Raw genomic sequence first — 16,273 nt, forward strand, 5'->3', positions numbered from 1 at the left:
ATCGCCTGCAGAGTGGTGTGTCGGTGTTGCAGAAATCATTCTCTTGGTGGCTTAGGGTATTTGATTAGAGGGAGGAAGAGTTCGGAGAGATGGAGCTGTAAGACTGTCAGGAATGGTACCAAATCTTGGTCCATCCAAAGAGCCAAGGGAATTCTAAGCCAAGTCTCTGACTCAGTCTGAACCACAATCACCCAGAGCAAACAACCGACACAGGGTACAGGAAGATACCACTTGCTCTGGCTGAAGAGGGTGGACCAGAGATGCTAGACCAGAACCCCAGACTCTGACACTCTCCTGCTCCTGCTCCAACTTTCTTGTCCCCTTTCTGTGGGGCAGGAAGTTCTAGGACCAAGCCAGGGCCCATCGAACCTGTCCAAAGCAAGACCAGTGGTACTGCATCTTTTCATGTCAGGGCGCACACCCCAATCAAATGTTTTCCATCAGGCATTCAGCCCAGGCATAAATGGGCCTCTCTGGTGGCTCAGTTGTAAAGAATCCACCTGCCAATGTCAGAGACTCAGGTTCCATCCCTGAGACTTGGGTTCCATCCCTGGGTCGAGAGGGTTAGGATGATCCCCTGGAGAAGGAAATGGCACTCCAGTATTCTTGCCTGGCAAATCCCATGGACAGAGGAGACTGGCGAGTTACAGTTCATGGGGTCACAAAGAGTCGGACATGACTTAGCACACATGCAAAGGGGTAGATCAAATCCCCAAAGTCCAAATCTTCACCACTTTCCAACTATTCGTCACATTTTCTCTCCAGAAACCCGAAAAATGTCTATTAACAAAACAAAAAACAAACCTACTTATTAAAACAAATAAATCTAACTGCCTTAACTTTAGGATTATATGTTTCCTGACAACACAGCTCTTATGAAAGCACTCAAAGTTCTATTATCATCTAATAATTTCTACACAGCTATTTATATGCATGCTTGGAAGCCAAAAAATGAAGCTTCAATTACCTTTGCACCAACCACGAAAGCAAGCAGAAACAGGATAATCTTCCATAAAGAAAAAAATTTTTTTCCAAACATGCGGGAATCCTATTAGCTGGTGTTCTCTCACAGTTTCAATCAAGGTGAGAGAAGCCAGGCAAAACACAGTTTTAACATATATGGTTATCCCCAGACTTTCTTACTAAATAAGGGGGAAATTAATAAAAGAAGAAAAAAATACCACACGGCATTTTCTTTCCCCACCATAATTTTTCAATTTTCTTTAGAGAAATGCCAGCCAATAGCTAATTAGAACCATATCCTTTGTTATCCCAATGGGAAGTATACGAATGGCTTTAAGAATAAATGTTAATGAGAACTTGAAAAAAATTAGTAATCTGCAACTTTGGTTTCCCTTCAATGTAAAAACAAAATCTTTTCCTTTAATGCTATTTTCATCATTGGGTGAAACAACATGGACAGGGTCCATCAACAAGACGGTAAGTGTCTGTCCACTGAGTCAGCACCCTGAACTGGGGGTGCCCTGGGTTTTTCACTGTTACCGCAGAATCGGCATCACAAGCTCACAGATTTCTAAGCACCCCAATTTCAAACAAGAGAGACAAAAACTCAAAGTTACAGAAAAGGAACGTTTTACATCTCTTTGGTTTCAAGGGAGAGAATAATTTCTTCCAAAGTAAGTACACAGCTGTATTTCCAAGAGTATGTTTTCCATAAGAAACCCAGCTGGATGGAGCCTTTTTACCTGGTATGTCACCACAAAAAAGAATGTTTCTAGGATCAAATCTTGAGTTGCCTATTCACAAATATCCAGGGGCAGAAACTATCTTCTCAAAAACGGGACTTGTTTTAGAGAACAAAGTGCACTATAAAATGTGAGTCAGAAAAATTCTGAGCAAAAAATAAATTGGTAAGATGCTGACACAACATGGCGAGGGCATGTGCCAGCAAACTGAAGTGCATTTTCAAATCAGGGTCTGCCCTGTATCATCCAGACCCTCATCTTGGTGGAATGAACAGGTCCAGGCTAGGGTCACAAACCACTTTTTGTGTGTGTGCAAAAGGACTTGGTCAGACATAGTGAAGCAGGCATGGCTTGTTGTTGCTGTTGTTGTTCTTCAGTCATCCAGTCGTATCCAACCCTTTGCAACCCCTTGGACTGCAGCATGCCAAGCCTCCTGTCATCCTCTGTCGTCCCCTTCTCCTCCCACCTTCAATCTTTCCCAGCATCAGGGTCTTTTGTCACATCAAATATTCTTTTTGGAAAAAAAGGTTTAGGCATTTGCAAAACATCTCAATTTGCTCCTTATTTTACTATCCAGCAAATTTATTTCCATCACTTATGGGGGAAAACATAACAATAAGCCTTAAGTCTGTAACATTTTACCATCATACACAAATACACAATTTGCAAAAGCTAGAAATCATTTGTAAAGCCCAATAAGGACAGTACTTTACACAGACTTTGGTCTACAATAGAAATAGGCCATAATAATGAAAATATTTCTTGGTAAATCACTTTCTGGACATTACTCCTCCCCAAAAGGATCATAAAAACTATCACCAAGGAAAACAAAGGATGCCCATGTTTTAAAGCAAAAGAGGACTGGCTATTTATATTCCTGCACTGTACCAAGCAGATAAGTCAAATATGGGCAAGACCATCTAAAAAGTGGTTAAAACGCAAAGTGTTGCCTCTGTGTGGTTTGTGAGTCCATGTTTTTCCAATGCTAAATTTACAAACTCTATTTGTTAAAGTGTGTTTCATACTTTGAATACCAAGTCTGTACCTTACATTGCTTCTCTGGATGATTTACTTGAGACTTATGGGGCCACAGTATAAGCCTTTTACTCTCACTAAATCTAAATCATGCTTCTTAACAAGATTCTATAGGCATTAAAGAAACACATGGCATGCCCTTACCATCCTCCGGAGTGGAATCTAAACTCCCCCAGCAGAGCCCTTCTGTCCACTCCATAAACAGAGATTCTCCTCAGGAAAGAATCCGACTGGATTCACATGTCGCAGCAGGCATACTAATTAAGCAAAAGCGCTCCAAAACTTTTTCTGTTTCGATCCATGGCAAAATTTCCTGAATTCGTTTTATTAAAACAGACATCTTCATCCAACAGACACACTCAAAAATCCAAGCTAATTTCAGCAGCAAACCCAGGGGAGAGGAGGGGTTGAGAAGTTGACAGAGGAGTGTAAATTTCCCCCAATCCTCATTCTTCTGGTCAATCTGCACTTAAGGAATCGGTTCAGCGTTTAATTCGATGCCAAGATACCAGTGGCCCACCAACCAAGCCACTAACAGCCACATGGACGGGTCTGGTCCGGTGCCCGGAAAGTATCAGGGGGGATGGCTGGCTGGACAGCCAGACAATGAAAGGCTCCCTGGTGGCCTGTAGTTCAGTCCGAGGGAGGGAAAAGGGGGAGCGGAGGGAGGGCAAGGGGAGACGACCAAGCTCCCTTCTCGCCCAAAGCCACGGTCAGCGGCCGACACTCCCACCCCCAGGGCGCCGGGGGGCCCGCCCTCGGCCACAGCAGGAGGTAGCCTCAGGAAAGCAGATTTCTCTCGGAGAGAGAGGAAACTTCCTTGTTCGGGCATTATGGGTAGGGGGCCGGCGCCCTCCCCCCCGCCCCCACCACAGGTAGCCGCGGGGAGTCCAGGGCTGAGGGAAAGAAGGGGAACCCTCCCCGCGCCTCTGCCCAGGCTGGAGGTCACCGAGTCGGGACCCCCCGACCGCAGCCACCCGCTACGGGAGGCTCCCAACATGTGGGGACCCGGCCCTCGACTCCCCAGGGCGTGAGTCAGGGTCCCGGGGGCCGAGGGGTTTCAAACTTCCCCAGCGGGCGCGGCCTGGCATCGACAGTGAGTTGCCGCCGCGGGAACCCCGAGCCTGCTGAGTCCAGGGACGCGGGGCGGGCAGAGGCAGCGGACGCTGAGGAGCAGGAGGGGAAGCGCGTGCACTACAGGAGGGGGCAGCGGGGGCGCCTGCGGCCGCGAGGACCGGCTCCCGGGAACGCGCGACGAGGCCGGCGCCGCTCACCTTCCTGTGCTTCTCCTTGTAGGGTAGCGCCAGCCACGGCATGTCCCGCACGAAGTCCTGCCACTGCCGCTGGTCCTGATCCGAGGATACGAAGACGATCTCCAGGCGGCGCCGCGGCTCGGGCTCCGCCGCCGCCCCGGCCCCCGGCCCCGGCCCCGGCCCGGCTGCCGCGTCCCCCCGCAGGCGGCCGTAGAAGGCGGCCAGGCTGGCGCTGAGCTGCGCGCAGGGGGCGCTCAGGCTGCAGCCGAAGTAGAGCCCGAGCAGTGAGATGCCGCGGGCGGCCAGCGAGTGCACGTCCACCTCCTCGCCGCCGCCAGTCACTAGCTTCTCGCCCAGCAGCTCCTCCAAGAAGCCCGACATCCTGGCCCACCGCAGCCCGGGCTCGCGGGCACCCGGGCGGGCAGGCAGCGGCGACCCCGCTCCCTCGGTCCGCGCGGCGGGCGGAGGCGGCAGCTGCGGCGGCGTCGGCGGGCACAGGCGGGAGGAGAACCACGCCCCTGCCACGCCCACACCACGCCCCTTCTCCAGGCCACGCCCCCTGTAGCCGAGCTTGCCTCCTGAGCACTGGCTGTGGCCGGCGACGTGGGCTCCCGCCGCGTGGCCGAAGTGCTCCAGAGATAGCCCTGGCGAGAAGGCTGACCCAAGACTCTCCGGTCTGTCGGAAGTGCTTGGGACCTAAGTGAAGAACGCAGAGGGGCCGCTGAGCCAGGCTTTCCGAAGCTGCAGTCCGCGCAGGGCCGGGCTTGGCCTCTCCCCTCCCTCCATTTCCTCTTCGCTCCCGAATTCCAAATTCTCTCCGGAATTCTCCAAAGATTCCCACCCGAATTCTCTTATCCCTCCTTGTTCTTCTTCCCTGCACTCTCCCTACCCGCAGCCTATCCCGTTGGCCGTTTGTACCCCCACTGATCTCATAATACTTGCAGGACTTAACCATCTTCAGTTCAGTTCAGTTCAGTTCAGTCGCTCAGTCGTGTCCGACTCTTTGCGACCCCATGAAACGCAGCACGCCAGGCCTGCCTGTCCATCACCAACTCCTGGAGTTTACCCAAACCCATGTCCATCGAGTCGGTGATGCCATCCAACCATCTCATCCTCTGTCGCCCCCTTCTCCTGCCCCCAATCCTTCCCAGCATTAGGGTCTTTTCCAATGAGTCAACTCTTCGCATAAGGTGACCAAAGTTATTGGAGTTTCAGCTTCAACATCAGTCCTTCCAGTGAACACCCAGGACTGATCTCCTTTAGGATGGACTGGTTGGATCTCCTTGCAGTACTTGGTCTGGCTAGGTCTTGCTGATCTCTCTGTGTATGTTTTGTGTTCTCTACCACAAGAGGCCCGGAGGACGCCACCTCTTATGTTTCTTGTGTAGCTTCTGTTCCAGTGATGGGCACATGGGAGGGAATCCATAAGTACTTGTGGGTTGACCGCAGGTCGCAGTGTGGATTTCAGTCCCCAGGTCGCCGCGGTCATTCCTCACCAGCGAGTGGCTCTCTTTCATCTCCACAAATACAGGCAACAGATGCCGCGGCATCTCTAAATCGATGCTGGCTGCTCTCCTGAAACGGTTCCATAGCTTCTACCCAAGTCTGTTGATAGTTGAGAGAAATTCTATGGATTTTTTTTTTGCCAGCTGGCGAGATGCTACCCTATGCTTAAACTGAACCTGGATTAAACAGGTGGTCTGTGGCAAGTCTTCCGGCCTCCCCCCAACACATACACGAAAAAAGAAAAATTATACCATGCCCACTCGCAACAGAGGAACAAGAGCGTGCCAGCTCAGTTACCAACAACCCAGTGAAAGGAAAGAACACCTCTCTCACCGCCCTCCACCAGCCCTTTGCAAGTTATTTCTTGGGCATCCACCGCCATCTAGTGGAAAGAGCGAGAAAAGACAACAGGATACCAGCAACCAAGCAGAATAGCTGCTTTCCACATACACACAAACACACACACACGCACAAATCATAACCCGTTTTACAAGAGTTCATTTAAACCTCATAATATAACCACAAGCATTTTGGCACAAACATAAATTTCATGACTAAGGTTCCCAGTTTTTCTGGGATAGAATAAGGAATTATACTGGTTCTCAGCTCAGTGAAATGTTACCACAGAAACTGGTGAAAGAGGTGGAGGTGGACACCATGGGTGGACTGGCAATCTCTTGAATGATAGCCACTTTCTCAGTATCCACCTAACACTGCTGCTCATTTCATAAGTAGGCTCTTTGGATTGAGGATTGCCTTTAGGCAGGCAAGAACCCTATGACAAAGGCAAATTCCGAGTTCATTCTGAGTGTCCTGGAAAAATTCTGTGTGACTGCAGAGACAGTATTATTACCAACACATGGAAAGCATCACTTTTTAGTGAAAACATGTAAAAGCCATTAACATAGCAGACATTAATTTGTTAAATATCTTTTTAAAATTCTGGAAGTGAGTTAAAATGTTTTCTTTACTCATCCAAATCATATAGTTGAAATGCCCGTGGGTAGGTTGCATCAGGTCCGATCCAAAGCATGTAAGACAGACTCCTATACCCTGATGCTTTCAAGTGAACGCTGAAGAGATGTAAGAGGACCACAAGCATCTTACTGATGCCTAGAGACAAAGTATTTGTTGTGGAGGGAGGTGAGGAGGCAATTCAAGGGATTGCAAGTTGGGGGAAATAGTGAAGTCATTATTACAGTACTTAACTCTGGTATACTAGGTGCAAGTCTGTATAAAGAGGTGGTTTGTTCAGCATTTTCCTTTTATTATTTTACAGGAAAGCACTTTCCACTGGAGTGTGTCCAAACCAGCATCTGGCACCTGGGAAAGTGAGAGTTTGAACATACTGCGCATGAAATATAAATAAAATTTAGAGAATTGTTGGTGCAGCAGGCCCTGGTTATATGCCAAATATTGCAGCTGCCTTTTAAAGGGGTGTGGAAAGAGGGGATTTGCAATGGAAATGATTCCAAATTCATAGTTCGAGTGGGTGTTTGTTATAAGAAGCCTGAAGAGACTCTCTGGGCTTCCTGTAAAGAACAGCCAACATCCTTCGGCTTCTGGAAAACACGCTCTCTGAATCTGCGATTCAAGAGACCCACTTAAAGAAAATACCCCTACTGGTAGTTAGCTAATTATGTCATATGAATTTACTGGCTATTCTGCAAACTATTATTGTCTTAAAATATGTGTTAAGGAACCACAACATGCCTGACATTTATAGCACATACACATTACAGAGTTTTCCTTTTGAGAAATTGCATTCTAAGGCATGTGACATCAGACAAAACATGCACCAGACAAATACATATTTGTAACCTGTAAGATTCATGAGTCACATTCCTTGGTCTTCAGGACTAGAAGCATATGTGCACAAAAATATATCTATGTTGGGACATCTCTGGCAGTCCAGTGGTTAAGACACTGTGCCTCCACTGCAGGGGACACAGATTCGATCCTTAGTCAGAGAATTAAGATCTCATATGCCACATGGGCCAGGTCAAAAAAAAAAGAAAAGGAAAAAAAGATGTATATGTACAGATAGTTACTGATACATTGGTGAAATAAGAAAAAATACTGGAAAACTGGAAAGAGCCTAATTATGTATCAATGAGGAGGATTAAAAGATGGCACATTTATCATTTGGAATACAATCTAGTCACTGAAAAGAATTAAGAAGATTTCTGTATACACTGTATCAGTCTGTGTTCTCTAGAGAAAGAGAACCAACACAGAGATTTGCTACAAGAAATTGGTTCACATGATCATGGAGGCTGAGAAGTCCCAAAAGCAGCAGTCAGCCAGTCAAAGGCCCAGGAAAACTGACGGTATAGTTAATTCTAGTCTGAGTCCAAAGCCCAGAGAATCAGAAGAGCTGATGGGATAAGTTCTAATCCATATTGAGTCCAAAGGCAGCAGGAGACCTATGTCCCAGCTTGAAGGCAGGTAGAGAGAGTCAATTCTCCCTTACATTTTGCTCTATCCAGGCCTTCAACTGATTGGATGAGGCCCACCCACATTGGAGAGGGCACTCTGCTTTACTCAGTCTACTATTTCATGTGTTAATCTCATCCAAAAACATCCTCACAGACATACCTATAATAGTGTTTAACCAAATATCCATACGCCAGTCAATTTGACACATAAAATTAAGTATCACAAGCCTACCCCTTATCAACTTGGCACCCATATGCATCTCTTCAAACTATATTTTCTCTCTAAATAAAGACAACCAAGATCATGATCCCGCCAAATATGATACAAATATATGGATTATGAAGATCTGAGCTTTAACTGTATGCAACCAAAACTGCACTCATTCCTTCCCCATAAGAGACAGTGATTCGTTGGGGATGTTTACTCACATTGATGGCCCGTGACTTAAACATGATGATGTAATATTCAGTTCAGTTCAGTCGCTCAGTCGTGTCTGACTCTTTGCGACCCCATGAATCACAGCACACCAGGCCTCCCTGTCCATCACCAACTCCCAGAGTTTACCCAAACCCATGTCCATCGAGTCGGTGATGCCATCCAACCATCTCATCCTCTGTCGTCCCCTTCTCCACCTGCCCCCAATCCTTCCCAGCATTAGGGTCTTTTCCAGTGAGTCAACTCTTCGCATGAGGTAACCAAAGTATTGGAGTTTCAGCTTCAACATCAGTCCTTCCAATGAACACCCAGGACTGATCTTTAGGATGGACTGGTTGGATCTTCTTACAGTCCAAGGGACTCTCAAGAGTCTTCTCCAACAGCATAGTTTAAAAGCATCAATTCTTCGGCACTCAGCTTTCTTCACTGTCCAACTCTCACATCCATACATGATCACTGGAAAAACCATAGCCTTGACTAGAAGGACCTTTGTTGGTCAAAGTAATGTCTCTGCTTTTAAATATGCTATCTAGGTTGGTCATAACCTTCCTTCCAAGGAGTAAGCGTCTTTTAATTTCATGGCTGCAATCACCATCAGCAGTGATTTTGGAGCCCAAAAAAATAAAGTCTGACACTGTTTCCACTATTTCCCCATCTTCTTCCCATGAAGTGATGGGACCAGATGCCATGATCTTAGTTTTCTGAACGTTGAGCTTTAAGCCAACTTTTTCACTCTCCTCTTTCACTTTCACCAAAAGGCTCTTTAGTTCTTCACTTTCTGCCATAAGGGTGGTGTCATCCGCATATCTGAGGTTATTGATATTTCTCCCGGCAATCTTGATTCCAGCTTGTGTTTCTTCCAGCCCAGCATTTCTCATGATGTACTCTGCATATAAGTTAAATAAGCAGGGTGACAATATACAGCCTTGACGTACTCCTTTTCCTATTTGGAACCAGTCTGTTGTTCCATGTCCAGTTCTAACTGTTGCTTCCTGACTTGCATACAGGTTTCTCAAGAGACAGGTCAGATGATCTGGTATTCCCATCTCTTGAAGAATTTTCCACAGTTTATTGTGATCCACACAGTCAAAGGCTCTGGCATAGTCAATAAAGCAGAAATAGATGTTTTTCTGGAACTCTCTTGCTTTTTCGATGATCCAGCGGATATTGGCAATTTGATCTCTGGTTCCTCTGCCTTTTCTAAAACCAGCTTGAACATCTGGAAGTTCACGGTTCACGTATTGCTGAAGCCTGGCTTGGAGAAAGAATTTTGAGCATTACTTTACTAGCATGTGAGATGAGTGCAATTGTGCGGTAGTTTGAGCATTCTTTGGCATTGCCTTTCTTTGGGATTGGAACGAAGACTGACCTCTTCCAGTCCTGTGGCCACTGCTGAGTTTTCCAGATTTGCTGGCATATCGAGTGCAGCACTTTCACAGCATCACCTTTGAGGATTTGAAATAGCTCAACTGGAATTCCATCACCTCCACTAGCTTTGTTCGTAGTGATGCTTTCTAAGGCCCACTTGACTTCACATTCCAGGATGTCTGGCTCTAGGTGAGTGATCACACCATCGTGATTATCTGGGTCGTGAAGATCTTTTTTGTACAGTTCTTCTGTGTATTCTTGCCACCTCTTCTTAATATCTTCTGCTTCTGTTAGGTCCATACCATTTCTGTCCTTTATCGAGCCCATCTTTGCATGAAATGTTCCTTTGGTATCTCTAATTTTCTTGAAGAGATCTCTAGTCTTTCCCATTCTGTTGTTTTCCTCTATTTCTTTGCATTGATCGCTGAGGAAGGCTTTCTTATCTCTCCTTGCTATTCTTTGGAACTCTGCATTCAGATGGGAATATCTTTCCTTTCCTTTTCTCTTTTGCTTTTCGCTTCTCTTCTCTTCCAAGCTATCTGTAAGGCCTCCTCAGACAGCCATTTTGCTTTTTTGCATTTATTTTCCATGGGGATTTTCTTGATCCCTGTCTCCTGTACAATGTCACGAACCTCTGTCCATAGTTCATCAGGCACTCTGTCTATCAGGTCTAAACCCTTAAATCTATTTGTCACTTCCACGGTATACTCATAAGGGATTTGATCTAGGTCATACCTGAATGGTCTAGTGGTTTTCCCTACTTTCTTCAATTTAAGTCTGAATTTGGCAACAAGCAGTTCATGATCCGAGCCACAGTCTGCTCCCGGTCTTGTTTTTGCTGACTGTGTAGAGCTTCTCCATCTTTGGCTGCAAAGAATATAATCAATCTGATTTTGGTGTTGACCATCTGGTGATGTCCACGTGTAGAGTCTTCTCTTGTGTTGTTGGAATAGGGTGTTTGCTATTACCAGTGCGTTCTCGTGGCAAAACTCTATTAGCCTTTGCCCTGCTTCATTCTGTACTCCAAGGCCAAACTTGCCTGTTACGCCAGGTGTTTCTTGACTTCCTACTTTTGCATTCCAGTCCCCTATAATGAAAAGGACATCTTTTTTGGGTATTAGTTCTAAAAGGTCTTGTAGGTCTTCATAGAATCGTTCAACTTCAGCTTCTTCGGATGCCATTAAAACAAAGCTATTAGCACACAATGAACACTTTGATTATAAAAGTTTTCCAAGTCCACTTACTTCAAGAAATAATTGAGTCAACAAAATTTGAGTAAAAACTGATTCAAACAAAGTATTCCTTTGGGGGGTGGGCCATACTGCAAGGCTTGCAGAATCTTAATTCCCTGACCAGGGATTGAACTTGGGCCCTCGGCAGCAAAAGCCTGGAGTCAACCACTGAACCAGCAGGGAATTCCCTAAAAAATGTATTCCATTTAACTGGAAGTTCCCTGTAAAAAGATTTTACCTGTAAATTAATTCCCTAGTACAGTTTTTGGCATCTCCTTTATCTTTTCCTTTTTTAAAAGCTGGTCTTTGGTGGCAGATGTACTGGTAAGGGAAATTGTTGGATAGAGAGGTGAAAGAAGCAAAATATGGAGGCAAGGTTTGACAAAGATCAAGATGAGGGAAGGGAGGGGCTTCCCTGGTGGCCCAGTGGATAACACTCCATGCTTCCAATGCACTGATAATACTCCATGCTTCCATTCCTTGTCTGGGAATTAGATCCCACATGCCACAACTAAAAAAGATCCTGCATGCCACAATGAAGATCAACGATGTCATGTGCTGAAAGATAGATCCAGTGCAGCCAAATAAATATTAAAAAAAAAAAAAGATGAGGGAATGGAAAGAGGGGTGTTGTCCTCCCTGGTTACAACAGTAGTGTGGTCCTTCTCTTTCTGACACCCACTTGATATGTAATTTTAGGAATTCACTATCATAGTTCTTTCTAGATTTCATTTTATCCCTCAGCAAAGCAGGAGTCTGGTCTCTAGTTTTTCAAGCCTTGTAATTCTTGTCTGAGTCAGAAATGCGAAGTGCTACAAACACATTATGCATATTTATGTTTGCCTCCAACACTTTTCAGAGCAAATCTCAGGATTACAACTTGTCATCGATGTGACCCTACTGCAGATATAGCAGTGTGTGTGATTCATTACACAAGTATTCTGGAGTAGGCTCTAACCATCCACCAGACTGCCAGGCTATAGGCCAAATTTCCAATTCAGCTTTTCATAAGCAAAGCCAAAGCAACAGCAGAAAAGACAGTAAGCAAGCCAGATTGTTGAGTCTGGTTGAGTCAATAAAACCTCCAAACAATAATGCTGTGGAAGAAATCTGCTCCAGAATGTTAAGACCACCCTTCAGAAACAGGCTGGAGTCTAAGGATTTGGCATTGGAGACAGTACAGGATACCTCTCTTGTCACCATGGCTATATTGTAAGTCAAAGGCATAAAGAATTAAGAAATTATAATAAACATTTTCTGGGACTTCCTTAGTTGTCTGGTGGCTAAGATGCTGCACTCTCAATACAAGGGGACCGGGTTCGATCCCTGGCTGAACAATGTGCCACAACTAAAGATTCCACGTAATGCAATTAAAAGATCCTGCATTGCCCCAACTAAAAAGGATCCCGTGTGCCACAGTGAGGATTGAAGATCCTGTATGCCACAACTAAGACCCGGTGCAGCCTAAATAAATATATATATTTTTAATATGGAGAACAGTATGGCGATTTCCTAAAAAACTAGGAGTAAAACTACCATATGACCCAGCAATCCCACTACTGGGCACTTACCTTGAGGAAACCATAATTGAAAAAGACTCACGTATCCCAATGTTCACTGCAGCACTATGTACAATAGCTAGGACATGGAAGCAACCTAGATGTCCATTGACAGATGAAAGGATAAAGAAGTTGCGGTACAGATACCCAATGGAATATTACTCACTGTATTTCTACAGCTTTTTGAGTTGGTTCTAATGAGGTGGATGACCCTAGAGCCTATTATAGAGTGAAGTAAGTCAGAAAGAGAAAGACAAATATCATATATTAATGCATATATATAAAATCTCAAAAGATGGTATTGATGAACCTATCTAAGGTCAGCAATAGAGATGCTGACATAGAGAACAGACTTTTGGACAGTTGGAGAGGAAGAAGGTGGGATTATTTGAGACAGTAGCATTGAAACATATATGTCACCATGTGTGAAATAGATAACCAGTGGGAATTTGTTGTATGTCACAGGGAACCCAAAGCCAGTGCTCTGTGACAACCTGGGGGGTGGGATAGGGAGAGAAGTGGGAGGGAGTTTCAAGAGGGAGGTGACATATGTATGATTACATATGTCATATGTAATGGCTGATTATTGCTGATGTGTGGCAGAAACCATCATAATATTGTGAAGTAATTACCCAATTAAAAATAAAATTTAAATATATGGTGGTGGTTTAGTCACTAAGTTGTATCCAACTCTTGAGACCCATGGACTGTAGCCTGCCAGGCTTCTCTGTCCATAGTATTCTCCAGGCAAGAATACTGGAGTGGGTTGCCATTTCCTTCTCCAGGGGATCTTCCTGACCCAGGGAATGAACCCAGGTCTCCTGTACTGCAGGCAGGTTCTTTATCAACTGAGCTATCAGGGAATTCCTACATATATATATTATATATATATATATACATTATATATATATAATATATATATACACACACATACATATAAACATATATATATACATATAAACATATACATACATATATATATGTATTGTGCTATGCTAAGTCGCTTCAGTCATGTCTGACTCTTTGCAACCCCGTGGACTATAGCCCACCAGGCTCCTCTGTCCATGGGATTCTCCAGGCAACAATATTGTGTATATTTACACTTGACTGAGAACAGGGCACAAATCAAAAAAATGACAAGGAGTCCTAAAGTCCAAACTCACCTCACAAACACTAAAGACCACATGTTATTGAGAATGATTCTGAGCCACCACTTCCAGATCCAAAACAGAGTATGGAAAGCAGACCACTGGAAATGGAAACGTTCAAAAAAGCACTAAGCTTGGACAGAAGCATATGTCTTCATGGGCACAAGTTGTAGACGCAACACATCGAATTTAGACTTTACCCTGACACAGAGAAGTATTCTGAGCAGGATACACGATCACGCTTTGGTGCTGAAAGACCATCCTGTGGATCGTTTGGAGAAGAGCAAGGGAGGAGGCATGCCCAACAATTAAGAATCAATTATTAAGTGAGAATTGACTAGAGGGCTTCCCTGAAGCTCCAGGGGTTAAAGAATCTGCCTTGCAACGCTGGCAACACGAATTGGATGCCTGCTCACGGAAGATCCCACATGCCTCGGAGCAACTAAGCCTGTGCGTCACAATAACTGAAGCCTGAACACCTCGAGCCCATGTTCTACAAGAGAAGCCACTGCAATGAGAAGCCTGGACACCGAAGCTAAAAAGTAGCCCCTGTTTATGGCAACTAGAGAAAGCTTACACACAGCAATGCACATCCAGTGCATCCAAAAATGTATTAATTATTAAAAAAAAAAAAAAGAAAATTGACTAGAGGCTAAATAAGAGCATTGAGTCTAAAAAGGAAGGATGGGTTTAAAAAATATTTAAAAGGTGTATAGGAGATGCAGGAGGAATGGAATCTAAGACTAATGGAGCACATGGAAGCACCATTCACCCTGGTGGGAAGCTCAAGATGAGCAGGTTAGAGGAGGAAAATAAGTTCTAACTTAGGTCCACCTGAAACCCGTAGCCCTATAACAGGATCTGCCTATGGGTGCACAATAAAAGCCACACCCCCTTAGATGTACCCTCTCTTCTGCCTCTCAGATCTGCTTCCTTGACCCTGAGGAGCCTGATTTGGAAATCTGATAGTTTTTTTTTTTTTTCTGGCTAACTGCTCTCCTGATGGGTTCAGGCTGATCTTTGCTGTTTTTCTTTTTTGAGGTTTAGTGTGTTTATTTATTTATTTTGATCTTTGCTTTCTGAGGTCTCCTACTGGGGCAAGAGGCTTCTGTCCTTTTGCTCCTAGTTTACAGTCCAAAGCATTTCCTGCCAACCTCACACTGGTGCTGCCTCCTGAGTGCTCACAGAGCCCACCTGGGGCCAAAGTCTCTTCTCTTAGATGGAGGGATGGAAGTTTCCCTCTAAAACCCAGGCTGGCCTCAGCATCCCGAGTCCCGGTCCAGCTCCAGCTCTCAATCCTACAAATTCTTCTTGTCCATACAGGGCACTGACGCCCAAGCAATGCATTCAATGACAGGTTTTTATTCTTCTTTCTGCTCAGAGGCCTACCTGCCAGTGTTCCTTGCAGATCAACAGAGCTCACAAGTGACTCAGCTGTGGCTAAAGAAGTTATTTATAACCAAAAATAATACCTGCCCTGCCTGGACCCAGGCCCCAACAAAGCTACATGCCTGCTGTGCCCCTCCTAGAAAAGTTCCTTCTTCAACCCAGAGCACTCCAGGCTTTCTCATTCAGCTCTGAAAGTAATATCAGGACATGGAAAGCTTTGGCTTTGGGGAGGGTGGCGAGTGGGTAAAGGGATCACTGACGGTTTTGTGCCCGGAGAGTGAAGCAATATGGCAGTACACCCAGGTAGGGGCAGCCTGTGCTTGGGTGCAGTGTCTCACCATCATTCCTTCCTAACCAGAAACTCTAGCCAAACAGGTGTGCCAGGCTTCAGGTGGCCCTATGTTAAAGCTCACCCACTGCCTTATGTGATCAGATGTGACAGGTGGTGCCAGAATTGTACCAAGTCTTTTTTAAAAAATTATTTATTATTTTATTATTTATGTTTGGTTGCACTGGGTCTTTGTTGCTGCAAGCAGGCTTTCTTTAGTGGTGGCGAGTGGGGGCTACTCTCTAGTTGTGGTGCTCAGACTTACTGCAGTGGCTTCTCTTGTTGTGGAGCACAGGCTCTAGGCTCACAGGCTTCAGCAGTTGTGGCACATGGGCTTAGTTGCTCTGTAGGATGTGGAATTGTCCTGGACCAGGGATCAAACCCATGGCAGGCAGATTCTTATCCACTGCACCATCAAGGAAGTCCAGGATCGTACCAAGTCTTGATTCTCAAATATCCTTGGATTTCTTCTCTGACCTACACTCCTCACATGAAGACAAAGCCATCCTGGGGATGCTGGTGGATACTGTCACCTTCTCGGGGTTCCTGAGCATCTGCTCCAGCCAAGCTCCAGCCACTTCTTGTTAGTATCTTCTTCCATGAGTTTCTCAGCCGCCATATTTCCATCCTTAGCTCCTAGCTGTCCTCTGATCTTGAAGGACATGGATCAGGGAACTTTAAACACAAACTCACTTATCTAGTACCCACCATCCAGGGTGACTCAGTTGGCTACTCAGTTACCTATGCGGCCAGACCTCCTACCAGCAACGGGACTATTCAGACTAATCACTGTTACCAAATTCACATACAACTCAAATCCACACAGGACACACTTTGCTTCTCTACTTGGACCTCCTCATTCCATCCCACTCGTG

The 16,273-nt window shown here is 45.4% G+C and overlaps 1 protein-coding gene across 4 annotated transcripts in view; it reads right to left on the reverse strand.

The window, feature by feature from the left end:
- NXN (nucleoredoxin) overlaps positions 1-4,506 on the reverse strand; it is a 162,532-nt gene extending 158,026 nt beyond the window's left edge. The window contains exons 1-2 of one of the 4 annotated variants that reach the window (XM_081580164.1): positions 2,886-3,204; positions 611-780 (exon numbers count right to left, since the gene is read on the reverse strand). In XM_081580164.1, the coding sequence (XP_081436290.1) occupies positions 611-691 (81 nt within the window). In that variant the 5' untranslated portion in view covers positions 692-780; positions 2,886-3,204. Of the gene's footprint in view, positions 1-610; positions 781-2,885; positions 3,291-4,015 lie in introns of those variants that run through there. The other 3 variants (XM_081580163.1, XM_081580162.1, XM_081580165.1) reach the window with 3 other exon arrangements.
- Positions 4,507-16,273: the final 11,767 nt, after the last annotated feature.

Source organism: Giraffa tippelskirchi, chromosome 3, assembly GCF_054371585.1.
Source record: "Giraffa tippelskirchi isolate mGirTip1 chromosome 3, T2T-mGirTip1v1.2.pri, whole genome shotgun sequence".
Taxonomy (NCBI): domain Eukaryota; kingdom Metazoa; phylum Chordata; class Mammalia; order Artiodactyla; family Giraffidae; genus Giraffa; species Giraffa tippelskirchi.